At 50.1% G+C, this 26,837-nt stretch overlaps 2 protein-coding genes across 4 annotated transcripts in view; one reads left to right on the plus strand and one right to left on the minus strand.

Annotated features, from left to right (window-relative positions):
- Positions 1–1,024, minus strand: part of ARFIP1 (ARF interacting protein 1) — an 88,141-nt gene extending 87,117 nt beyond the window's left edge. Inside the window, exon 1 of one of the 3 annotated variants that reach the window (XM_074993170.1) lies at positions 858–1,024. The gene's annotated coding sequence lies outside the window, so the exon portion shown is untranslated. Of the gene's footprint in view, positions 1–389; positions 561–857 lie in introns of those variants that run through there. The other 2 variants (XM_074993171.1, XM_074993169.1) reach the window with 2 other exon arrangements.
- Positions 1,025–6,369: 5,345 nt separating this feature from the next.
- On the plus strand, positions 6,370–7,896 carry TIGD4 (tigger transposable element derived 4). Its single transcript, XM_074991897.1, has one exon. The coding sequence runs from the start codon at positions 6,370–6,372 to the stop codon at positions 7,894–7,896; it is 1,527 nt and encodes a 508-aa protein (XP_074847998.1).
- The last annotated feature ends 18,941 nt before the right edge of the window (positions 7,897–26,837 follow it).

A 26,837-nucleotide genomic window follows, 5' to 3' on the forward strand; every position in this document is an offset into this window, starting at 1 on the left:
TACACATACATGAAGAGAGCAAGATTTGTTTAAAAGGAATTTTGAAAGAATTAACATGAATTTCAGACTGCTGCAAATCATGGTTTGTATCATTTCCTCTTCATGTTTCTTTCCTCCTTTCATTTCCAACTATACTTCAATCAATGTGGTAAGTGGCTTTTTGTGTGAGGTTAAACACCATGCAGGAAGATAGGATCAAAACAAGTGACTATTTAAAAGAATCTTGGTTTTTTGCTTTTCACTTGCATTTAATTTTTAATGAAACAATCAAGTACCCATTTAGTTTATCATTTCAAGCAAGCCTTAAGATGTCAATTATCAGCTAAAGTCTCAAGGCGCTAAAGTTAGATGAAAATATAAACTAACTGTGAACACCAGCCGAAACTCACAACTAGTGTCCCTGTGCAGATTCTCTGCAGCTGGCGAGTTGACGAGCCTGGGCGAAGCGGATAGCAGCCGCGAAGAGAAGCGAGTCGGGATCGTTGCCGCCAGGTGTGCAGCAGCGGCGGCGGGGAGCGAGCCCTGTCCCCAGGGCACTGCCGCCACTCAGAGCCCGGCTCCCTTGAGCCCCGCACAAGCACCGCCCGCGCTGGCCCTTGGGACAGGAGACGCGGGCCCGCGGGGGGAGAAAGAAGGCAAGTGTCTGCTCACCCCAGGAAGCAGCTTCCCGGCCTCCGCGCTAGGATGTGACACGTAACACTGCAAAGGAGGGAGGCGCTGCGGCCTGGCTCCCTGCCCACCACCACGGGCCGCGTCCCGCACCGGAGCGCGCAGCCGAAAGCCGCCGGCCCCCCCCAACCTCAAGAGATGCGGATCCCGGCACTGGAGTGCTGCCCACCCCGCCCCCAGCCCCTCACCTGCCAGCGGCGCCACCCCCGCCCGCTCACGTCCTGCGCCGCGGCCGGGTGAGGAGCAGCCGCTGTCACGCCTGGCGTGGGGAGGAGAGGCGCTGGCGCGTAGAAACGGCTCTGGGGCCGACGCGGCACCTCTGGTTCTCTCTCCTCCGGCACCAGCGGCAGCCGGAAGTGACTGGCCGGAAATGGGACAGTGCCCGCCACTCTATGGCCATGACGTGGAAGAGTCGCTCTAGCCAACTATGTCTGTTTCTGTGATGTCTCTACTTTCCCGCCGTGGCCATAGCAACGACGTCTTGGACCGCCGCTTCCCTGACTTCTCTCTGCTCCCGCAGCGGCCAGAAGGCTCCCCAGGCGGTCGAGAACCGGCGCCGGAAGGCGGTCACGGCCCCCCTGGGCCCCGGGCTGGTTGGGACGGAACAGAGGCGCTGCATCCGGGAGAGTCTCTCGCTAACGCTCGGAGGCAGAGCGGGATCCTGCGGGGACGTGGCGTTTCCTGACTGGGCTCGGCGAGGCTGAGCGGCGCTCCGGACCCTCCAGGAAGCGCCTGCCCCAGCGCGGGATGCGAGGAGCGGACTCCTCGCCTCGGTCAGCCGGGGTCAGGCACCTGCCCCGCTCCGCCGCCCGGTACCTGCAAGCTCTCGCAGCGGCTGCCTCTTCCCTGGGCCGGGCGGGGGTCCGCGAGAGGGAGACCCGGGGGCTCTGTGTCAGTCAGCGGCCATGGGGGGTGATGCCGGAGGCGCCTGGCTCAGGCTATGTCTACACTCCAAGATAATACCGATTTCAAGCGGGGGCGCGGGGGAGCATCTGTCCCATTTTTGGCGGGATGGTCCCGTATTTACACACACGTGTAGAACTGGATAGTAACAGAGAGGGAGCCGTGCTAGTCTATACACTATCAAAACAAAAAGCAGTCAAGTAGCACTTTAAAGACTAGCAAAATAGTTTATTAGGTGAGCTTTCGTGGGACAGACCCACTTCTTCAGACCATAGCCAGACCAGAACAGACTCAATGTTTTTAAGACACAGAGAACCAAAAACAGTAAGCAAGGAGGACAAATCAGAAAAAGATAATCAAGGTGAGCAAATCAGAGAGTGGAGGGGTGGGGGGGCAAGATCAAGAATTAGATTGAGCCAAGTATGCAGATGAGCCCCTATAGTGACTGGGAAAGTTCCCATCACGATTTAAACCATGTGTTAATGTGCCGAATTTGAATATAAATGTCAGCTCCTCCACTTCTCTTTCTAAAACGGTGCGATAATTTCTCTTCAGTAACACACATACCTTGAGGTCATTGACAGAATGCCCCATTCCATTAAAATGTTGACTAAGTGGTTTGTGGATCTGGAGTGTTTTGATGTCTGTTTTGTGCCCGTTGACCCTTTGTCTAAGGGAGTTAGAAGTCTGTCCAATATACAAAGCATCTGGGCATTGTTGGCACATTATGGCATATTACATCATATATGCCATCATGTGCCAACAATGCCCAGATGCTTTGTATATTGGACAGACTTCTAACTCCCTTAGACAAAGGGTCAACGGGCACAAAACAGACATCAAAACACTCCAGATCCACAAACCACTTAGTCAACATTTTAATGGAATGGGGCATTCTGTCAATGACCTCAAGGTATGTGTGTTACTGAAGAGAAATTATCGCACCGTTTTAGAGAGAGAAGTGGACGAGCTGACTTTTATATTCAAATTCGGCACATTAACACATGGTTTAAATCGTGATGGGAACTTTCTGAGTCACTATAGGGGCTCGTCTGCATACTTGGCTCAATCTAATTCTTGATCTTGCCCCCCCACCCCTCCACTCTTTGATTTGCTCACCTTGATTATCTTTTTCTGATTTGTCCTCCTTGCTTACTGTTTTTGGTTCTCTGTGTCTTAAAAACATTGAGTCTGTTCTGGTCTGGCTATGGTCTGAAGAAGTGGGTCTGTCCCACGAAAGCTCACCTAATAAACTATTTTGCTAGTCTTTAAAGTGCTACTTGACTGCTTTTTGTTTTGATAGTGTAGAACTGGAAGGGACCTTAGAAGATCATCTAGTCCAGTCCACTACCCTCTTGGCAGGACCAAGCACCATCCCTGACATCTATTTGCCCCAGTCCCTGAATGGCCTCCTCGAGGATCAAGCTCACAACCCAAAGTTTAGCAGGCCAATGCTCAAACCACTGAGCCTTCCCTTACATCCCAAAATGGTGCCCCTACTTATTTTAGAAAAGGGACTAATTGTCCCCTATTTTCTGCCAGCAGCTGAACAGCTACTGGCTGGAGATCAGGGAGCCTGCAGGTTAGTCTTCTTTCCTCTTCCCTGGGGCGCGGTGGGGGACAGGGGACACAGCGGCTGCCCCCTCCCCACCACGGAGGTTCAGGGATGGTCGGGGGAGGGAGCTCTGCAGCTGCCAAGTCTCTGATGCTTCCTTGGGGCTCTCAGGAGTGCTGGGGGCTGCTGCGGCCTGGGTCTCCATGGTGGTGGGTGGCTGCCTCCTGCTTTCTGGGGTTTGCAGGAGCCAGGAGGAGCCGCTCCTCCCCCGATATCTCCCTGTCCCGTATTTGGGACCAGGAGATATGGTTGCCATAATTTTAAGTAATTTAGCTTGATTTTTCCAAGTACCTGTCTTCACTGTAAATTCCATTAGTTCGATTTATGGAGCAGTAAAATTCACATAATATCGATATATCATAGTATTCTGATGGGTGTAGCATTCAATTTGAATTTAAAATGCCAAATGAAGAGTAGTGAGGAAGTGCTGTGTCTTTAAATTGAATTCATTAGCCTCCAAACATGTTCCCATATGTGCCCCCCACTGCCCCCTAGTTTTCCACTCTGGCGTTTTACATCTCCTGTGCTCTCAGGTGCGGAGGAATTAGGCAACAAGAAGACTGTTTCAATTTGGCACCTGGAAGCGCGTGACTGTAGTGTCAGGAGAGGCTGAAAAATCTTTCATTTTCTTTACTATTAGCATGACTGTGGGGTTTGTGGTTCTGTGTATACCCCTGCTAGTTGCCTTTTTTTTCTGCATACCCTGGAGCCAGCTGCTGCCCGTCTGCACCATGTGTCAGCTGGGCTGTGTGTGGGTGTCGTGCTTGTCTTATAGGACAAGAAACTTCTTTTCAGCAGTTTACATTTTTTCCTACTTCCCACATCCCCGCCCTTCTGTCCCCCACAGGCACCACACATTCTGGAACTTTCCCTTGCACGCATCATGTGGCAGCTAGTCTGTGGGTGGTGGTCATGCTTGGACAGGAAACTTCTTTTCAGCCTCACACATTTTGTCCTGATCCCTACATCCCCTCCTTTCCCTCCCTGCAGAGGCGCAGCGCAGTCTGGAACTTTCCTGCTCCCAGCCTCATCACATGGCTTGACCCCGAACCAATAAAAGGACATGCTGCACAAGGTGCCAGGTAGCTTGAACATGGTGAGGGTCAAGATTTCTGGGGGCTGGCCGTAGTCTGTGTTCTTTTGGCTGCCCAGGGGATGTCTCCATTGGGATCACAATTTTCGGGGGCTGGCTGTAGCCACAGGTCATTTAGCTGCTCGGTGGATGTCTTCCCTCAGTGGTCATGATTTTCAGGGGCTGGCGGTAGCTTGAGGGTCTTTTAGCTACCCAGGGGATGTCTCCCTCGGTGGACATGATTTTCAGTCAATAGAGTAAAGTACTTTGTCACTAGAGTGGCTGTCCTCTGAGAATAAATTTTTTGTATGGGCTTTATCCAGGGACCAAAGTGGCTGGCTTTATTCGGGGGGTCTTTTAGCCACCTCGAGACGTAACTGTTTCAGTGATTCATTTGAGTTTCAGTGTAGCAACTGTGTCTACTTAAACATACTCTTCTTCAAAGGGTCTTCTTTGGCAGGAGGCCTAAATCCAGACTCAGGTCCAAATATAATCAAAGGGTCTCCCTAGGCGGTCATGATTTTTGGGGCTGTCAAATGTTTGCTGTCTGTTAGACACCCTGAGCCATTACTGGTGATTCATTCAAGATTCAGTGTAGTGTCTGTGTCTACTTAGGATCCTCTTTTCCAGGAGGCCTAAATCCATATCCAGGGCCAAAATGAATCAAAGCGTAGGTACGCTGCTCATAGGGGCCGGTGGCAGGTCTCCATGAGCAGTCATGGTTTTTGAGGCTTTCAGACTTCTGCTGTCTTTTAGCCACTCCGAGCCGTTACTGATGATTCATTTGAGATTCAGTGTAGCACCTGTGTCTACTTAAACATATTCTTTTTTTTTAAGTGTCTTCTTTGCCAGGAGGTCTAAATCCAGATCCAAGCCTGCAAAGATCCAGGGCTTTTGCATCCCATTTTCAAAAACCTGTCAGTTGGGACAGGTTTACTACCCCTCCACTCATCTCAATTATAAAAAGTACATCTCTCATAAAGGCAAGCTAGACCCCCATCTGGAAAAAGAGATATTTGTTTAACACGGCAGGAGAAAGAAGGGAATGAAATGTGGGAAGATGTCGTCAGATACCTGTATCTACTTGCGGGGCCAGAATGCTATGGGGCTCAGGGAACTGTGGGATAGGTTCCCACAATAAATTGCTGCAGCCCTCAATTTAAGCTCATTTAAGTTACTTGTATGTGGCAACAATAAGAAAATTTTGTGCGGAGCATGTGGGAAGATGAAAATGCTCAAAATCAAACGGATAAAACCCAGCATTAAGAAATCAATTTTAATAAAATCAATCTTAGCTCGTAATATAGATGCAGCCTCAGTGGCAGTGGTGGGCCCAGTTCCTGCAGGTTGTGTCAGTTGGTGGTGGGCACCTTGAAAAAATAGCATGGCAGGCTACCTTGACTCCCAGATGAAATCCAGCGGGCTGGGGAATAGTAAATGAAAGAAGTGCTTCCTCTTGTGTTAGTGGCCTGAGGGGAAGGCAGTAGCTTGAAGAAACCTGCTGCTGACAGGAAAGTCTTTCCTAGGCTTTTGCCTGACAGCAAACTTAACATCATGGGATGGTCCTGAACAAAAAGAATACCAGGCAGTTGTACATTCTATGAAAAAGATTGTTTATTCATGCGGAAAGGGCATAGGAGGCCACTTTCTTATTGACTTTGTTCTCTGCTTCGAATTAGTTTGTAGGTGTGGATTATAACTTGCCAGAAATAAATCAGCAGACTGAAAGGTTTTAATAATACAATATCAGTGAAGTCATTATTTTTCCCGTTTATTTTTTCAGTTGGGAGCGTGAGGCAAGGGGGACCAGTTTTGCAAAATGAACCTGGAACTAACTTGTAATTATTGTGTTAATTTGTAAATGCTAACCTCATTTTTAGACTCCTCTTTGTTTGGAGTAGTTAGATGGACTAAATTGGTAGTGATGTACTAATATTATTCAAGAAGATGCCAGTGACTTCACCACATCAGCATTCACAAATGTGATGTATGACATCAGTGTATATATACTTGAAATCTAACTTAATTAAAGAAGCTGACATCAGAAGGGACTACAAAGGGTGTGTGTGTGTGTGTGCGTGTGCTTGTTTGTAAAAGAGCACAGGAGACCATGGCAGAGACTCCAGTGGCTTCCTCTTCTGTTATAAGGAAAAAGAAAAGTTTATCCATCGAGGAAAAAATTGACATAATAAGTGCTGTGGAAAGTGGCAAGAAAAAGGCCGACATTGCAGCGAAATATGGTATAAAGAAAAATTCATTATCTTCAATTATGAAGAATAAAGATAAGGTTCTGGATGCCTTTGAGTCCTTACGATTTGATCCAAAAAGAAAAAGACTAAGAACAGCTTTTTATACAGATTTGGAAGATGCATTAATGAAATGGTACAGAATTGCTCAGTGCTTGAATGTACCAGTAAATGGTCCAATGTTGCGTTTCAAAGCCAATGATTTTGCTCAGAAACTTGGACATAGTGATTTCAAGTGTAGTAATGGCTGGCTTGATCGTTTTAAATCAAGATATGGTTTAGTATTCAGATCTCAACTTGTAGAAGCTTCTACAGTAGATACTTTAACTGTTTGGTACCAAAATGTTCTTCCTTACTATTTAAATGATTATCAGCCAAAAAATGTGTTTAATCTAAAGGAGACTGGATTGTTTTATCGGATGTTACCTAATAATACTTTCTCATTTAAAGGGGAAACGTGCTCTGTTGGCAAACTAAGCAAAGAGAGAATAACTGTAGTGGTTAGTACAAATATGGATGGGTCTGAGAAACTTCCATTGCTAATTATTGGAAAAAATAAAAATCCACATTGCTTTAAAGATATAAGGTCTCTGCCAGTGGTTTATGAGGCAAACAAAATGGCATGGATGTCCTCACAACTGTTTGATCAATGGATGCATAAACTTGATGAGAAGTTTCAGAAACAGCAGCGACGAGTTGTAATTTTTGTTGACTCTTCCCCAGCTCATCCAGAGGTAAAAAATCTTAAGTCTATTGAATTAGTATTCTTTCCTCCATCCTCCTCATCCACATGTATAGCTATGAAACAGGGAGTTATAAGAAGTCTGAAAGTCAAATACCGGCATCATCTTATCAAGAGATTTGTAGACTGTGTGGAAAGTAGTAAAGAGTTTACATTGACTCTGCTTGATGCAATTGAAATGTTGCATTTGTGCTGGAGGAATGTAACTTCAGAGACTATTGTTAAAAGTTACAAAGAAGCAGGATTCAAATCACAAACAGGGGACAATGGTGACATAGGCATAGAGATTGAAAGTGGTTTAGATTTAATTGCATATGCATTGGCAGCTGGGGTAGAGTTTCCAGAAGGTTTATCTTTGGAGGAATATGCAGCTTTTGATGATGACTTGGTAACATGTGAAATCACTACAAATGATACAATATGGACTAAAGAAAACCTTTCAGTCAAAACTGATTTGTTTGTTTATGATGAAGAGGAAGAGGAAGGTGATGGAGCTCCAGGAGTTGAACAGCCTTTGCCATCCAAAAATGAGGCTCTGACTGCTTTAGATACTCTTCGAAGGTTTCTCAGAAGTCAGGACATGAATGATTCTCTTCATGATTCCCTAGCAGATCTAGATAATTTCATTCAGCATGTAGCAACTAAATGAGGTTTTATCCAAGTATGAAACCATTTAAATGGAAAGAAATAGTTATTTAGCCAATTGAAAACCTGGTAGTTTATAGCAAGTGTTGTGGCAAGGTGATGTAGTTTGCTTTGCAAACATACAATTCAAATTTCCAGTAATGGACAGGGCGCTGAACTGAAGTCTTCCAAGGATAAGGGGATGAGTAACCAATCTTTGCACATTCTTGGGTCTTTAATTTGATAGTGGTGGGAGCTAAAAGTAAATACTGTTTTTCAAATCATAAATGTAGACAGGTATTGAACTGTCGCTCAGTTTATTCCCTTTTTATTGATTTCCTCTCCTTTCCCTCATGTGAATAGTCTCACTGAATTTAGTAGAATTCTGTAGAGTATTAAAATAAACACCCAAGATTAGGCCTCATGATTTACTCTGTTTTAGAAAAAGTTTATTAATATAGAGATTCTTTGTGGTTTTGTTACACTGAAGTGTGACCAATAGCCAATAATGCTACACTGATTGGCGTACCCCAAGCCCCACAATACTAAAATCACCTGAAAATAATAAGATAGATGATGAGAAATAATAAGAGAAATCTCACTTTGTAACAAAAAAAGGAAAATTGGCAAAAAAAATGTAACTTTTTTAGAAGTTTTGTCAGAGCCTCTTCATTCTTTCCCACACAAAATCTTTACAATTAGAACTTGTTGCCCTGCTTTAAAGCCTGTACTCCTGTGCCTGATAACGAATTGGGTTGTCATCCTGAGTCTCTTCCCAGTTTGCTGGAGTGATCACTATTGAATTCTATTGAAATTAAGTCTAATTTTCTCAAGAAGTAAAATCTTTTAAAATCATACTTTGAGTAACCCGAGCTGTCCTCCAAAAATCCAGTATCGTGTCCAAACTGTTATGTGAGCAGTAAGGTTTGGCAGCCACAACTTTTGTAGCTGATGGTAAACATAGACATCCAAAAATAATAACGGTTAAATGTTGCTTGATTCTTTTTTAGGCCATAGGATTTCTCACTTGATACTCCCATCTACAACCCAGAGTTCAAAACATCTTAACTTTTTTTCCTTTGCCTGCAGCCAATTCCATATTAAGTTATGCACTATAATACATAGGCAGACAGGGTTACAACTATAAATAAGGGGCATTAAGGATCAGATTTAAATATAATTAGACACCTAAAATTCTAGCTCTTATAGACCTAATTCTTCTACTTAAATTGAGCATAGTATCAACACATGCAAAAAAGGAGCTAAATTAAAATGGTGCATATACCTTTGACATTTCCAAACTTTCAACTGCTTGATTTTGTAATTTACAACCCCCGCTTGGGAAAGTATTCTTTTTTCAATTTAACATCTAAAAGTGTGCTTTAGGCATGTACTTCAGTCCCTAAGATTTGTAACTAATACTATTATTTTTCACTTCCATAGTGATTTTCAGAGACCTAAACATTTAACATCTGAATCCTCAGAACAATTCTGTACACATGTGAAAAATATTTTTCATACATTGAATCTGACACACCTACTTTTTGAGATGGATTCATTCTATTTCAGTCTTTGTCAGGCTCACCAACTGTGGGGTCAGAAGGAACAACTTCCCCAAGGCACACTGATTCAAAAGGGCCCAGGAGCAACACTCTTGATACTATGGCAGTGGCAGCAACAGGAGCCGCAGGCCCTTTAAATCACCTGGGGAGGGCTAGTACCAGGGCTGATGTGAGGGGGTAATGGGGTCTTGGTCAACTATCCCCATGTGTTGCATGCCTCACCCCTTCCCTGCTCTGCTTCCACCCTGGTCACAGCTCCCTGGCCCTGGCTGGATGCTGCCATCCCCCTCATCTCCCAGCACCCAATTCTCAGGGTTCTGGGGCTTTCTGGTCCAGCCATGTCTGTGGTCATGCCAAACCATGAATGTTGCTGGACCAGAGAGTCACAGATGTTAGAGTTTCAACCTATAGTATAGATAGGGCTTCAGATGAGCCAAGTGAAAACAAACATCCCTGAACCACAGAGAAAAGGAGTTTGTAATCTAAATTCAAGAGATTCTATGTTCTGGATCTTTCTATCCATTCAATAGCTCATGGTTTAAGGGGCAATAACATGCAATAATACAGAAACTATGAACTTGACTGCGTGAGAAAATTGTAGCTACTTCTACAAAGGTGCACAAGCAATATTTTTATGAGTAAATTGTTGCATAGTAGGATCATTTCATGCCAGTTCCCAGAATGCTTTGTCCGGCTCCCAGCTATTTCATAGACTTGCCAATGCCTGAACTATTAAAACAAGCTAAAGGATTTGGGAATGTTCCTTGTTTGTGCATTGGGTTCTGTCCATTTTGCTGAGAACTGCTGAAGGCTTTCTTTTAGCCTCAATGTGGCTACGTCTACACGTGTATGCTACATCGAAATAGGCTATTTCGATGTATAACGTCTACACGTCCTCCAGGGCTGGTGCCGTTGACATCCAACGTCGACGTTGGGCAGCACCACATCGAAGTAGGTGCTGCAGGGGAGCGTCTACACGCCAAAGTAGCACACATCGAAATAAGGGTGCCAGGAACAGCTGCAGACAGGGTCACAGGGCAGACTAGCACTTCCGGGCAACAGCTAGCCGCTCCCTTAAAGGGCCCCTCCCAGACACACTCAGCCTGCACAGCACGCGGTTTGCAGAGCCATAGGCACGCACACCTCGGCGACGCAGTTATGGACCCCCAGCAGCAGCAGCAGCAGCAGCAGCAGCAGCAGCCAGAGGTCCACCCAGCTGCCCCTGCAGGAAGAGTGCTTGCCCAGCTCATTGCCATGCAGGAGGCAGCTGACCACATTCTAGCCACAGAAGAGGAGCTGCCCCCAGGGGAGGAGGAAGCAACCTCAGACCCTGCAGACCCCCGCCCCCCACTGCCGCACATGCCGCTGGCTGTGGAGCTCCCCCCGAGCACCGACTGGTGGGAGCGGCTGGTGCTCAGCGAGTGGGATGACGACCACTGGCTCCAGAACTTTCGTATGAGCCGGCAGACATTTCTGGAGCTCTACCAGTGGCTCACCCCCACACTGAGGCACCAGGACACTGCCATGCGGCGTGCCCTCAGCGTGGAGAAACGGGTCGGCATCGCTGTCTGGAAGCTGGCCACTCCAGACAGCTACCGATCCGTGGGCCAGCAGTTTGGCATCGGCAAGGCCACCGTCGGGGCTGTCCTCATGGAGGTAAGAGGACGCACGGGGAGGGGGAGGCAGCCCTGGGGGTGGAGGGGACGCCTGGCAGGGGAGGAGAGGCCTAGGGAGGGGAGGGCCAGACACACCCTGCACACCCCTCATTGGTGCTCTCCCATGTCCTTCACCTGCAGGTCGTCCGCGCCATCAACGCCCTGCTCCTCCACAGGCTCGTGCGGCTTGGGGACCCGGATGCCGCCATCGCAGGGTTTGCCACCCTGGGGTTCCCAAATTGCTTCAGGGCTCTGGATGGGACCCATATCACCATCTGAGCTCCGGAGCACAGTGGAGGACGCTTCTTGAACAGGAAGGGCTCCCATTCAGTGGTCCTCCAGGCCTTGGTGGACAGCCGGGGCCGCTTCCTGGACATAAATGTTGGCTGGCCTGGCAGCACCCACGATGCCCGGGTGTTCCGGAATTCGGGCCTGTGCCGCCGGCTGGAGGCAGGGACCTACATCCCCCAGCAGTAGATCCCTGTGGGGGACACCACCATGCCCCTCTGTGTCATCGCAGATGCGGCGTACCCCCTCCGGCCCTGGCTCATGCACCCTTACACGGGCCATCTGTCAGCCAGCCAGGAGCGCTTCAACATGCGCCTGAACCATGCGCGCCAGGTGGTTGAGCGCACATTTGGCCGCCTCAAAGGGCACTGGAGGTGTCTCTCACCCGCCTTGATGTGGGCCCCACCAACATCCCCCAGATTGTGGCCGCGTGCAGCACCCTCCACAACCTGGTGGAGAGCAAGGGAGAGGCATTCTTTTAGGGCTGGGCTGTGGAGACTGGCAGGGCTGACGTGCAGCCATCCGCTGCCCCCAGTCGCCAGGTGGACCCCGAGGGGATCCGGGTCCGGGAGGCCCTGCGGGCCCATTTCGACGAGGCCGCGGGGTGAACGCTGGCAGGCCCCCCACTGCGCCCCCGCATCCTCCACAACACTCCCTGCCCCTACACCCACACCACAGAGCACCCAAGAGCACACCCCCCACACACTTTTCTTGCAAATAAAAATAGACCTGTGCTTCGTGAAACCACCAAACGTTGAATTCTTATTATTATATTATTTACAACAAATATAAATATTATATATATTATATGATGATAAGCAAAAAAAAGGGGAAGACAAGGAAGGAGAGAACTATTTACATGGGGGGGCAGGTATCCTAAAATAACAGGTGTCTAATACAAACTATATACAAAACACAAGTAAAAGGGGATATGTACAAAGGGGGGGGGGGGCAAGTCCTGGGCCCCGCACCCCCTAATGTCCAGCGCTGGGGGTGGGCGGCCGTGACCCGCACCTTGGCCTCAGCCCTGGCCGGGGCTGGCTGGGGGCAGGCGGACTGGCAGATATGGCTGGCGGGTGTCAGCAGGCCTCAGGTCCCCCTCGGTGGATGGCCCCTAGGTGGCGGACGGTGGTGGGACGGCGGGTGGAGCAGCGTGTGGAGCGGCGGGTGGAGCAGGCAGGGCGGGCAGAGCAGCAGCCAGCGTGGCGTGGGGGGCCAGGTAGTCTGCGATGCGCTCAAATGTGCATATAAAGGCCCCCCATGCCTCCTGGCACCAGGCCAGCGCCCGCTCCTGCAGATGGAGGCGCCGCTCCTCCACCCGCAGGCGCTGCTTTGAGACCTCCAGCTGCCGCCGGAGGATCGCCAGCAGCTGGGGGTCCGTCGCCGTCCTCGGATGGTGCTGGGTCCACCCTCGTCCCTGCCCTGGGGCTGGTCGGTGCTCCGCCGTGGGGCTGGCCTGGAGTGATGGCCCCGGTGGGCTCTCCAGGACCACTGACACCTCGCCAGCGCTCTCCGGTCCCTCCGATGGTGCAGCTGCAGAACACGGGGAAGAAAAGTGGAGACAGCCGTTAGTGTGGCCCCCGAGCCGTGGCCCTTGTCCCCCCACCCCTCTGCTGCTGGTTCCTCATCCCCGTCCCCAGGAGATGCTGCTGCTGCTGCAGGGTGTCCCACCCCCTCCCCCTGGGGGACCCTAGGTTCCGCTCCCCCCATCCCCAGGGATGGGGCATGGCACTGTCGTGCTGGGGGGGGCAGCGGCTGATGCACTCTTCTGAGAGACATGCCACTGCTGTCCTTGGGGCCATGGTCATCTGGGCATGTGGAGGGCCCTGGTCATGTCTATTGCCCCCGCCTCTCAACCCCGGGGGTGTGCACTGGGGGGGGGTACATACCTGACGGTCTGCTCCCACAGTCGGGGGGACAGCCGGTGGGCAGATGCCCTGCTGGAGCTCCGGGACGGGATGGCGATCCGGAGCCCCCCATCGCTGGAGGAGGATCCCCCCTCGTCCTCCTCCTCTGGTGTCCCAGGGGTGGGCTCCTGGGGGGGCCCCTGGTGTGCGGGGCTTGCCTCCGGGGCGGACTCCGCCTCTGGGGCCTGCTGGGGCTCGTCAGCCGAGGTGTCAAGAGTGGCCGGAGGGGAGGAGGTGTGTTGGGGGCCCAGGATTTCCCTGAGCTCCCTGTAAAAGGGGCAAGTGACGGGGGCAGCCCCAGATCGGCTGGCCGCATCCCAGGCCCGGGCGTAACCCTGCTGCAGCTCCTTAACCTTACCCCTGACGTGGTCAGGAGTGCAGGCAGGGTGACCCCGGGCGGCCAGGCCTTTGGCCAGCCGAGCGAACGCATCCGCGTTCCGCCTCTTGCTACCCATTACCTGGAGCACCTCCTCCTTGCCCCAGAGCCCCAGCAGGTCCCGAAGCTCGGCCTCCGTCCAGGAGGGGCCCCGCTGCCTCTTCCCCAGCTGGCTGCCAGCCTGGGAGCCCTGGCTCCCCTTGGGGGGGTCCCCTGGGGGCGCTTGGGGGGCTGGCTGGCTGCCATGGGTTCAGGCTGTTGGGCTGTGGCTGCTGTGAGACGTGCAGGCTGGCTGCGTGGCTGTGCTGCCACCTGCACAGTCTCTCAGCTTCCTGCACAGGAAGGCAGGGGGCGGGGAGCTTTAAGGGGCCGCTGCATGTGACGACCATCGAGCTCAGGGGCTGGAGAGAGCGTCTCTCAACCCCTCAGCTGATGGCCGCCATGGCGGACCCCACTATTTCGATGTTGCGGGACGCGTATCGGCTACACATGCCCTACTTCGATGTTGAACGTCGAAGTAGGGTGCTATTCCCATCCCCTCATGAGGATAGCAACTTCGACATCTCGCCGCCTTATGTCGATGTCAACTTCGAAATAGCGTCTGCCACGTGTAGCCGTGGCGGGCGCTATTTCGAAGTTGGCGCGGCTACTTCGAAGTAGCCGGCACGTGTAGACGCGGCTTGTGTTTTACTGTGTGTTCGAGAAAGTATATAAAAGCATTGTTAAAAGACACAAGAGTCTGAGTGCAACAGTTATGCAACATCAGTGGTGTGCAAGAACATTAAATCCTCTTCAGGAACAAGTCAAGACTATGCAATTTCATTGAAGATGAAGAGGGCTCTATTCAATTTGTCAAAGGTTTTTCTTGTGTAATTGCAATGTCTTTGCAAACAGGTCTGCCACAATTCTGAAGCTTGTTATAGATTCAGCTGTTAGTTCTCAGTGAGGCTAACAGAATAATGCTGCAATGAACTGGTTTGTGGAATGGTGGATTTTTGATTTTGTTTACCTCTTTATAAGTGAATATGTCAGACAACTTTTTTTTTTCCAGTTGCCACTGTTTGGGCTATGAATCCTTCATTCTCCACAACATTAGAAAACATTCAAGGCAGATCCCTGACAGCAACTGAGTTGGCCTTTACAGAGTGGAATTGGCATGGATTAACTATGGGTCATAAGCACCAATACTGTTAACAAATCATAGGAACCCCAATGCATTTTAGCAAGAAGATCTGAGTTATAATCTGTTTGTCGTGGTAAAGTTCCAGGTGGCTGTGATGTGCACTGTAACGATAATTATGATTTCCTAGGAGGCCATAGATTCAATCCTGTATGCACTGGTGACACATGAGGGGGCCTGAGGGACCATGTGCCCCCCTCCCCAATGCTAAGGGTGCAAGAGGCAAGAGACCAAAGCTGCTGTGCTGGCTAGGGGACTAGCAGGGCTTGTGGTTGCAGCAGGAAGCAGGGAAGAGGTGGCATGGCATCAGGATGAGGTGGGGTCTTGGGTAGAATGTATGTGTTGGGGGTGGTCCTGGTCTTCCCCCGATGGCACGTGGAGGAGTTCTGGAAGGGGTCAAGTGGCCAGTGGGATTCTCAGCATCCTTCATAACTAATCACCCCTGACAGTAGAGCACCAATGATATTCCAAATCTCAACAAAAAGTTCATCCTCAAGGGTGCAGCATTCATCAAGCTAAAATTGAAGGACAAGCAGCACTAAAATATTCAAATACAGTACTTTTAGCTTACAATGTTGCTGTTACCCTGTTAGAGACTTCTACCTCTGTGAATGTTTCCTGGTGATTGAAAATCAGGGTGGGTAAATTGGTTAGAGAAAAATGAGGGTTAAGTCTTATTCCATACCCGGATCTGAACCCGAGCCCTTTAGATTAACTTAAGTGAGGATCTACCTTCTTCCTATTTCTCACACTGAACCCATTCCTTCCTTCCTCTCTGGCTATGTCTACGCTGCCATTTAAAACACTGTGGGTGCATCTACACTAGCAAGTACATTTGAAATTGGGATGGGAAGACCAAGTTCTTTCGAAAGAAGCCACAGAGCGTCTACACTGACACGGCGCTCTTTCGAAATTAATTTAGAAAGAACTCCCCCGTTCTTTCAAAGTCAGTCCTCCGTTCCTGGGATGGGAAAAGCACCCTCTTTCGAAAGATAATTTCAAAAGAGAGCAAGTGTAGACGCTCCACGTGCTCTTTCAAAAGAGCGGGTCCTCTATGGCCGTGATCAGCTGGCAAGCAGCGGCACTGCTCACAGCACAAGTGGAGCTCTGTGGCTCCAGCATCCGGCCGTGTTTCAGCACACAGGCCCAGAAGCCCTCAGGCAGGAAGCTGAGAGCATGCAGGCAACAGGGAGCCCACACTGCTGCTCTGACCGCTCCCAGCCGTGATGCCCCGGGGGAAGCTGCAGCACCTCCAGCACTGTGGCCAGCAGCCGGGACTCCCGCCCACCCCAGGGGCCATGCAGGGACCATGGAGAGTCCTCCCAGGCCCCCCCAAGCGCTGGGCCCCGTCCTGGACAGAGGCCAAACTGCAGGACCTCCTCGCCATGTCGGAAGACGAGGAGGTCCTGCAGCAGATGGGGGTCCAGCTCCAGAATGCCACAGCATTCGAGCACCTGACCAAGGGCCTCACCAGCCCGGGTCACCTGACCCCGGACCAGGTGAGGTCCAAGGTCAAGTAGCTCCGGCAGCTTACTGCAGGGCTCGGGACATGGCTGGACGGTCAGGGGCAGCGCCCACCAGCTGTCCCTACTTTCAAGAACTTGACTGCCTCCTTGGGCCCAAGGAGGCGGGACCCCCCGCCATGTACCTCGACATGGCAGACACCCCTGACTGAGCTGGAGGAGACGGGGATGGGGACAGAGGGGGAGGACCACCCCGGACCACTGACCATCCACAGGTGCCCCCCATGGATCCAGGACACCAGCAATGACGAGGGCTCGAGCAAAGGGGCCCTCGTCATCAACATCCCCTCGGGCCCATCCAGCCTGGCCCCCTCCGACTGCACCTCACTGGAGTTCCTGGAGGGACCCACAGGTAGGTACCGTGCATGCCAGTGGCTGCAGGGCCAGGGGAGGGAGCACACAGTCCCACCCAAGGTGGCTGCAGCCCATCCACAGGGACATCATCCCCAGGGCACAGGCAGGTGTTAGCCGATGGGGTGATATACCACCTGTGCCCTCACTTCATCTGATTCTTTAACTGCTAGGACAGATGGTCCTTTCGCAGCTGGCAGCCAGGGGTGGCTGACAGGTGCCCCAAGAATCTGCTTTGTGGAGGCAGCACGACTCAGCGCTCAGCTCTCAGTACGCCTCGCCAGTGACCAGGCTAAAACAGCTGAAAAGCAGCTGAGTTCTTTGTTTTGTGTTCGGTTTGCACAGTTACAGGAAGAGTCAGGTTAAAAACTTAACCAGTTACTTATTTATTGACTAAGGAACTTAACTCTTATGGTTACAAGGTTACAGGGTTTATACTTGCCTTCTTTAGTCACCAATAGCTAGCATATAACAATTCATAGATCTGTTATTGAATGTGCACAAAAGCAAAAGCAATACACTTAACAGGTCTTATTCTCACCCCTGCATTACCCAACGTGGCATGATCAGCATTTTCACTCAATCCCTCGGGAAGAAACCATACGAGGAAAGGGCATCCCCTGGGACCTCGGGAGGCAAAGACCCTCCTGACTGGCAGGTAGAGGTAATTGGAGCTCAGTTAGAGGGGGCTGCCAGGCCCTACTTTATACCCATTGGGTCATGTACACTCTTCCTTATCTCAAAAGATGCCAGTTGAATTAGATCATCTCGTGACACTAGTTCTCACAGGGAATTCAAGATCTAGTTCACACCTGTGAGGTGGAGATAATTTTAGGGCATTCTTTCCTTATGGGCTGGAGGTTTCCTCGTGTGGGACATTTGTGTAGGTGGATCAACTGATGGTACTAGCCAAGGGCAGCCCGAGGCCCCAGCTGTCTGTTAGCCCATTTGTCTTTGTTGTCTGGTTTCGGCCCATTCAGGGTCGTTATGTTGCAGTTTTGCTCTGGAGCATCAAAAGACTGTGCCTGAGATAAGCACATCTGTGCTCTCGGGCATTCCAGGGCTGAGCTGTTTCTTTAACCCTGTAGTGTTCTGAGGAGCCTAGGAGAACCTAGGAGAGACAAGATGGAGTAGAGCAAAAGGGGGAGCTCTGTCTGGCTACAGCAGGCCACACGGCCCCACTGTCCCAGCCTCACAGGGCTGATGTGTGGCACCCAGCACCATGCGGACCGGACAGCACCATGGGCCACGGAGGGACCGAAGGAGGCAGAGGAGAACCAGCGCTCCCGCAACCCAGACAGGAAAGCCCAGATGCGGTCCCTGCAGGGCCCCTGGGATGGGGTGGGAGGGACAGGGTGAGTTCAAGGGGTCCCTCACCAGGACGAATGGCCCGTTCCTCTCCCCTTTTATCTCCACAGCTCCAGCAGCCGGACCAACCCCGCGACAGGCCCGGGGAGCCCGATTAGCGAGGGGGGGCAGCCCAGGCCCCAGTCTGGGACAGCGCAGGGCCACCGCCAGTCCCTCTGTTGGTGCCACCAGGCCAGGGAGGAGGAGGCAGGGGACACGGCCCACACGGCCGCACTCAGGGAGCTGATGGGCGTCGTTCGGGAGTGGCTTGCCATGGAGCTGCAGGCGTGCGACTGGGTGGAGTCCAACCTGGACGCCCTCACCCAGGCTGTGGTCGGCCCTCTGGCCCCTGACGCCACTCCATCGTGGGTCACTCGTGCACCCATGCCCCCGTCAACCCCCCCACCATCCCCCACACTCCCATCGCCTGTGTGTTACCATGGCCCCCGCTGAAAGGCCTGGTGCAGGGCCTCCCTTATACACACTCCGTCCTGCTGGGCCTGGTGGCACGGGGTGGCAGGGGGCTGTTCACTCCTGCTCCCCGCCTCGGCAGCCGACCCCTGCATATAGGGCTCGTGTTTTGCCTCCACCAGGTTATGGAGGGTGCAGCAGGCCCCAGTCACTGCCAGGATGTCAGGGAGGCCCACCTCCAGCCTGGTGTAGAGGTATCTAAAACACCCCTTGAGGCAGCCAAATGCCTGCTCTGCGGTGTTCCCGGGCACGGTTCAGCCACTCGTTAGAAAGATCCTGGCTCGGCTGGGTGTGCTTGGTGTATGGCCACATCAGCCAGGCCCACAGGGGGTAGGCTGCATCCACCACGATGCAGGGCGGCATCGTTGTGTCTCTGATGGGGAGATCCTCCTGGGGGATGAAGGTCCCCTCGGCCATACAACGTCCCAGCCCCGAGTTCTGGAAGACCCTTGTGTCATGTGCGTGTCTGGACCAGCCCACACAGATGTCCTGGAACCGGCCGTTGGCGTTGACCACCGAGTGGTAGCCCTTGCGATTCATGTAGGCCCCATGGCTGTGCTCCGGGGCCCAGATGGTGATGTGGGTGCTATCCAGGGCCCCAAAGCAGGTGGGGAAGCCCAGCTCCTGGAATCCCCAGATGGTGTCGTCCAGGTCCCCGACACAAACCAGCTGCCTCAGGAGCACTTTGTTGATCACCCGGATGATCTGCAGGGCATAGAGGGGTGCGCTTGTGGGCGTGGGTTGGAGTGTGGCTTGCCCACCCGTGCCCGTCCCCATCCCCACCCCGTCCCTGGGGTGCCTGCCCTTCTCCCGATGGTGCCTGTCACCAGGCTGCTCCCCGCATGCAGTCTAGGTGTGACCTGGGCATGGCTTACCTCGATGAGGACAGCCCCGACGGTGGCTTTGTCCACCCTGAACTGGTGGCCGATGGATTGGTAACTGTCTGGGGTGGCCAGCTTCCATAGGGCGATGGCCACCCTTTTGTGCAGGGGGAGTGCTGGCCTCAGATGCATGTCCCGGTGCTTGAGGACTGGAGCGAACCAGCGGCACAGCTCCAGGAATGTTCCCTTGGTCATCCTGAAGTTCTGTAGCCACCAGTCAATAGCCCAGTCCTCCAGCACCAGCTGGTCCCACCAGTTGCTGCTTGTGGGGAAGCTCCACAGGCAGTGGCTGACCCAGTGGACCGGATGGGGACATTGCGCCCTGAGGATGGCACCCAGGAGGGTGGCTATTATGCTGGCCACCCAGAGCCACTGCAACATAGTGGCCAGGACCGCGGCCAGGGCGCCAGCCACGGCTGCGATGGAAGGGGGTTGCTGCTCGGGGTCAAGGGTGGCCCAGGATGCCACCTCTGATGTCTCTCTCTTGCTCTTGCTGTGCCTGAGGACAGGGTTGCTGGTCCTCGGCATGTGCAGGCTGAGGCATGGGGGGAGCCCTTTAAGGGGACGGCGGGCAGCAGTCTCAGAAGGTCGTGTCCCCCATGTGACCCTGCCCGTGGCGTTTCCTGCCCCTGCTCTTTTGAAAGAGCACCCTGCTATGTGCGGACGCTCTCTTTTGAAATTGTGCTGGGGGCCTTTCGAAAGAACAGACCAGACCTTCAGTCCCCGCTGGTGTGTGTGGACGCTCCGTTTTGAAACACCATCTTTCGATGTTCTCTTTCGAAGCAGAACTGTAGTGTAGATGCAGCCTGTGACTGCTCTGTGCCAGCTGACTCTGGTTCACAGGGACTGTGATGTAAATATTTGGGCTCAACCTGTGAGATGGGCAGGTACCAGGACTTGGACTGCAGCCCAAGCTTGAACACCTATATGACAATTAAGCAGCCTCTAGCCCAGGGGTGGCCAATCCGTAGCTCTTGAGCCACATGCATCTTTTTGAGCCATTATATGTGGCTCCTCCTCAGAGCCATGCACAGGGAGTGCCATCCACCACTGCATGCTGCATCCCAGCACTTGGTGGGAGAAGTGCATGGTGGCAGCAGTGGCAATGGCTCTGGCGAGTCACCAGCATTGAATTCGAGCGGGGATGGGGGGAGGGGGGTTAGCTTATAGTAGGGAGCTGGGGGTGCCTGGTTCTAAAGGACAGAAGGAAAAAAAAAACTGTCAGGGATGGTGCTTGGTCCTGCCGAGAGGGCAGGGGACTGGACTCGATGACCTCCTCAGGTCCCTCCCAGTTCTAGGAGATGTGTGATGTGTGTCAGGGAGCAAGAGGAAAGCACACAGCTTGGATAACTTACTCCTCTCCCCAGCTCAAAGTGGGCGGAATGCACACGAGTTGTGTACCTTCCTCTCACTCCACGATGAGAAGGGGAAGGAAAACAAGTAGCATCTCAGTACACATGGCTGTAGACACCCCCCACCACATCTTCCAGAAACTGCACCCTTGATGCCTTCCAGGCTGTGCAAAGACCCCCAAAAGCATGAGGCCAGGAGCACCTGCCCCTTTAGATGGGACCACTCTGATTATAGTGCTCCAATTATAGTTTGTTTGCCTCAAGCTTCCCAAGCACTCCAGATTCTTTTGTATCAGTGACCTGTCCTCTTCATTATTTTCCACTCCCTCTAATTGTTGTGTCATCTGCAAACTGTGTCTGCTATCATTTTATGTTCTGTTCCAGGTCATTGATAAAAATGTTAAATAAGGTAGGGCCAAGAATGGATCTCTGCAGACCTCACTAGAAACACATCCACTCCGTGATGCTTCCTTCTCCCTTTTTCAGTTACACTGAAACCTATTACTCAGCCAGTTTTTAATCCATTTCATGTGTGTCATCTTGACTTTTGTATTATTCCAGTTTTTGAAATCAAACGGTTGTGTAGTACCAGATCAAATTCCCTGAACTTAACTTTGCTGTAAAATTCCATTAATTGGATACATAACAATTGGTGGTAGTTTTGCTTTCTGCATAACCAGAGCATATTTCTAAAGTGGTTTAAAACAGGTAACTGGAATTTTAGAGAGAGATGTTATAATCTATATAAGGAGGAGTGGGAAGGGGAAAAAAAAAGAAGTTAAATTGCACTGTATCACATATACTCATACATAATGAACTGAGGACAATTAAAAGGACCAGAAATCACAAACATGCATGTGTTAATTAGAGATGACTAAATTGGTCTGGGTATATAATGGAGGTAAGAGGAAGAGATTAACATGTGGAAATGTTTGCCTACCCAAACAGGTCTAGGGACATAGAAAATAACGAGCTGGGAATGGGATGAAGAAAGGAGATTGGGGGAGTTGGGAATAGCTAAATGTCATTGAGTCAGTAATATTGAAGTATGAGGATAATGCTCCATTCGGAATGCGAGATTTTAAGTCATGAGGATAATGATATAGGAAGTTAAGACAGGAAATAGTTGCTGAAAAATAAATAAAAGTTTTGACCAGACAACAATAAAAGCATTCTTAGAGTAGTCATTAGAATAGACTGCAAGTGGTCGAAGCCTTTTCCCTGGAGCTCCATTCTTCTTTAAACCCTTTACTCAGGGTGGAGCATAGGTCATCTACAAGTATCCTCCACTTCACTCTGTCTCAGGACAAAACTTCTAGCTGACCCCAGGAGTACCCCAGTTGTTGTCCTTCAGTCTCAGTAGATCTTCTCCACATTGTCTGAGGTCTTCCTCTTGCGTTTTCCTTCTGGGTTGCATTTGAGAGTTTGATGGACTATGCTAGATGATGGTTTTCAGAGAGCGTGGCCTTGCCATCCCCACTTCTTTCTCTTGAGTTGAATGTTAAAAATGAAGGGAATTGCCATGCAAATTTCAGTGTGTCAGACCAGATAAGACTTTTCAGGGTTTAGATGATATTATCTGTAAATTTAAAGCAACAAAATATCTGTCCTAAGTCCTCCTTGCATTTGGAAAGATGGGTTCCATTCCCAATGCAGAATGTGGTTTAGACAGAATTCAGGGTTGTTTAACCCCATGTATTCTAACCCTGTGCTGAGAATAACTACCACTGTTTCTACTACCAGTGGAGAGAGATAACAGTTGGTTTCAATTTTAGCAATGGGGATACAATCATAGAATCTCAGAGCAAATGGGAAATGTAGGCCTGTCTGTTATATAGGCTACGTCTACACTAGCCCCAAACTTCGAAATGGCCACGCAAATGGCCATTTCGAAGTTTACTAATGAAGCGCTGAAATACATATTCAGCACTTCATTAGCATGCGGGAGGCCGCGGCACTTCGAAATTGACGCGCCTCGCCGCCACACGGCTCATCCTGACGGGGCTCCTTTTCGAAAGGACCCCGCCTACTTCGAAGTCCCCTTATTCCCATGAGCTGATGGGAATAAGGGGACTTCGAAGTAGGCGGGGTCCTTTCGAAAAGGAGCCCCGTCAGGACGAGACGTGCAGCGGCGAGGCACATCAATTTCGAAGTGCCGCGGCTGCCCACATGCTAATGAAGCGCTGAATATGCATTTCAGCGCTTCATTAGTAAACTTTGAAATGGCCACACAAATGGCCATTTCGAAGTTTGGGGCTAGTGTAGACACGGCCATAGAGTGATATCCTGACTTCCAACAAGTGCGGCCATGCTGGGGGGAGAAGAGTGGTACCAGCTGCATATCTGGCATGATAATGTCTGGCTGGCACAAAATAGGATGTGTGGGGGAAGAAACATTTCCACATATAACTGATCACCCCTAGGAGAAGAGCACTGTCATCTTCCTAGCAGTCATTGATGTCCTTAGCATGTACATAAGCCAGCTGTGGGCCTGGCCATACCTCCTGGAATAATGATACACTATTACACAGATTTCTGCCATGCTGCTTTCTTCCATACCGAGCACATCTTAGCAGCACAGAGCAGGATATGACCCAACCAAAATTATGATGGTCACTTCTAGTAATTATATAATTATAAATTAAATACTATGGTTAATTTGGACTTCTGTAACTCCTTTCATTGGAAAATGCCAAAGCACAAGGCTAACATAAAGAAATAACACTGCCCAAAACCTGTCTATGGTAGCTTAGCATTAGCATGGCTGGTTATTTATTCCCTGAGGAAGTAATAGTTTAGAGGCTTAAGCAGGATCCGTTTCACCATTTCCTTTTAAATTTACTTTTCACTTTTCACTGTTGGCTGAAGTGCACAAATCTACGTAATCAATAACAGATTTATATAAGCATTGTAAATCCATGAACAGCCTGGTCACTAAATGAAGCACCTGTGGAGATAATAGCTGAGAAACCATAACTGCTGATCTATAAAATCAGGAATGTGTTATGAAAAATTAACAGCTGCAACCACAGAGCAAAAGATTATTCTCCTCCCGGGCTTCCAGCAATCAGAACACACCATTTTGTGCTCACTAATTGTTAGTCAGCTGCCAAACTTTGACCCAGATTCACTGTTCAGGGTAATGAAGCTGCTACACTGCTACACTGATGTGCACCGGTCTCCTCCCTCACCCCCAATACTTCATTTACTGCTGAAGACTGTTACACATGTAACTTAATATGATGTGCATCAAGATGGTCCAGAATTAAAATTCTGTTTCCGGACATTCCTAGGTTTAGGGAAGGATGGTTCTTAAATCTAGGACTATCTGTTATCCCTACAATCAGGATAAACAAAATTGTGGATCCCAAAGCTTCCTAATCTGAGGAGATTTGTGATCGAAATACAAACTTTGTGGCTTGAGCCCAGATGAGACCTTTCAGTGAAATTATAAGAAAGAGGAAGTATCTTTTTCAGAAAAAATGCATCCCTTCTGACATCCATTGTTACCAGACTCAGAGACATGCAATAAGTGAAATCATGTTGTTAATTTTTGCGTATTATTTGTAGTGAGGCAAAGTGACAGACAACCCAGAGGAACTGGCAACTAGCAGAAAATGCACACATTGTTCTGAAAGGGCAGATGGCAGTGAGCTCTAGGATGTGTGTACATGGCACAGCTATTTCGGGTTACCTTGGTGGTCTGGTGAGTGCATCTAGAACAAGATTCAGATCCCAGGGTGGTCCCGGAGGGTGCATATTTGGATGCATTTTCTGTAAGCCTGGGAAAAAACAGTTCACCGTGGAATGCACAAAGAGAAAGGAATCATCTAGCGACTCATGGAAGGCTGCAATCACTGCCAGGTGCACACTGACGGAACTGATAGAGAGGCCTGTGTCACTAAGATCCTTAGGGTAGTCGAGCATGGTAAGTATGAGGACAGACCTGGGATGTAAACTGCACGTTGTACGCCATTGTTTAAAGCATGTCCATTTATTTTGGTAGGTGCTTCTGGTGGAGGGACTATGGTTGTTTAGAAGAACATGTTTGACCCTCTCCAAGCAGGTAAATTCTTCATTCTGGAATCATGGAGAAGCCATTGAAGAAGCCAGGCAGTGAATTTCATGGCTTTGATGTTGAGGTGACGTGTTGCTGTGGTGCTGTTAGGAGATTCAGCACAGTTGGAAGAGGGATTGGCTGATCTGTCAATAGATAATGTAGATAAGGGAACCAAGGTAGTTTCGGCCAGGCTAGTGCTATTAAGATTACAGTGGCCCAGCTGGCTCAAATCTTGTTGATCACTCTGGCAACGAGTGGTATTGGAGGAAATACATAAAGTAGGAGAGATGTCCTGCAAATGGTGAAGGCATCCCTTTGTGATGTCCTGCCTAGCCCTGTGTGGGACCATAATCTGTGACACTTGCAGTTGTAACGAGTTGCAAAGAGGTCTATCACTGGGAAACCCCATTTGTGGAATATTGAGAGGAATATATTGGTGTTGATCTCTCATTCGTGTTGGTCTGAGAAATATCTGCTCAGTCTGTCAGCCCTCACATTCTGTTGTCCCAGTATGTACATTGCTGTCAGGGTTATTTGATTTTTGATGCCCCAGTTCCAGAATCTGAGTGCTTCGGAACATAGATTAACATAAAACATAGTGGATGTGTTGTCCTTGAGGACACGGATAGTTTTGCCTCTTATCAGAGGAGGGAAATGGGTGCAAGCCCTGCGAATGGTCCTGAGCTCTGGGGTGTTGATATGAAAGTGTCTCTCGTGCTGGGCCGATGTTCCCTGTATTGAGGTTGCACCACAATGAGCTCCTCAGCCCATGAGTGATGCATCTGTTGTTATAGTCATTGAAGGGTCTGGTCAGTGGAAGGGTATACTGACGAGGAGATTGGCTGGGGACATCCAGCGTTCGAGAGAGTGCAGCACTAGTGGAGGAAGCACAAGGCACTTTGAGAGGCTGTGTCAGCTGGGTATGTACCTGTGTGCAAGCCAATATTGTAGGCTCACCTGTGTAGTCTCGCAAACAAGACTACAAATGTCGTGGCAACCATGTACCCCAATGATTGGAAGTACCTCTGGGCTGTGGAGAAAGGGGTCTGCCTGAGCAGATGAATGAGATCACCTGAATTTAGCAGTGCCCCAGTTAATTCTATCTTTTGCATGGGTTGTATGGTAGACTCCTGTATGTTGATGAAAAGGCCAAGTCAGGAGAACCATTCCCTGGTAGTGGCTGACATGCAAATAGTTAGTTGGTAGGTAGGGTCCTTGATCAGACAGTCAACAAGATAAGGGAAAATGATGACGTTTTGTCTTCTAAGAAATGCCATGGCTACAGGGGCCATACAAAGGCCAAAAGGTAGGACCCGATACTGATAATAGTCCTGGACCACAATGAATCTGAGGAATCTTCTGTGGGACAGCTGGATAGTCAAATGGAAATATGTGTTCTGGAAGTCAAGGGCTTAGAACCAGTCCCTGTCATCCAGTGTCAGTATGATAGTTGCCAAGATCACCATTCTGACCTTTGTGCTGTGAATGAATTTGTTCAGTTTCCTGAGATCTAAGATTGGTCTCCATACCTCTCTTTTCTTGGCTGTGAGGAAACAGGTGGAGTAGAACCCCTTGACCCGGAGGAGGTGTGGAAGTAAAGGGAATAGTATAACCCAGTCTGATGATTTATAGGATTTATGATTTGTCTCTGGTAAATTGGGCTCATTGTTGATAAAAAGGTCTCAGGCAGTGATGACAGGTAGCCTTGGGATGCACTGGATTTGTCGGATGGTCATTCAGACACCCGAACAAAACTTCAAATTTGTTGTTTGTGAGAGGTAGAGTGAGTTGTAGAGGAATGGATTTGCTTTGTCTTCCTCCTGTGGGAACGTTGCTTGGACCTGTTATCATATGGCCTCTGTTGTTGCCTGTAATGGCTATAGTTAAAGTCCCTGGGCCTATGGTAGGAAGTATATTTGTGTTTCCTATTCAGTTGGGTATACATCCCCAAAGCATGAAGTGTCGCTCGAGAATCTTTCATTATGTATAGGCTCTCATCTGTATTATTAGCAA

Source organism: Carettochelys insculpta, chromosome 4 (assembly GCF_033958435.1).
Source record: "Carettochelys insculpta isolate YL-2023 chromosome 4, ASM3395843v1, whole genome shotgun sequence".
Taxonomy (NCBI): domain Eukaryota; kingdom Metazoa; phylum Chordata; order Testudines; family Carettochelyidae; genus Carettochelys; species Carettochelys insculpta.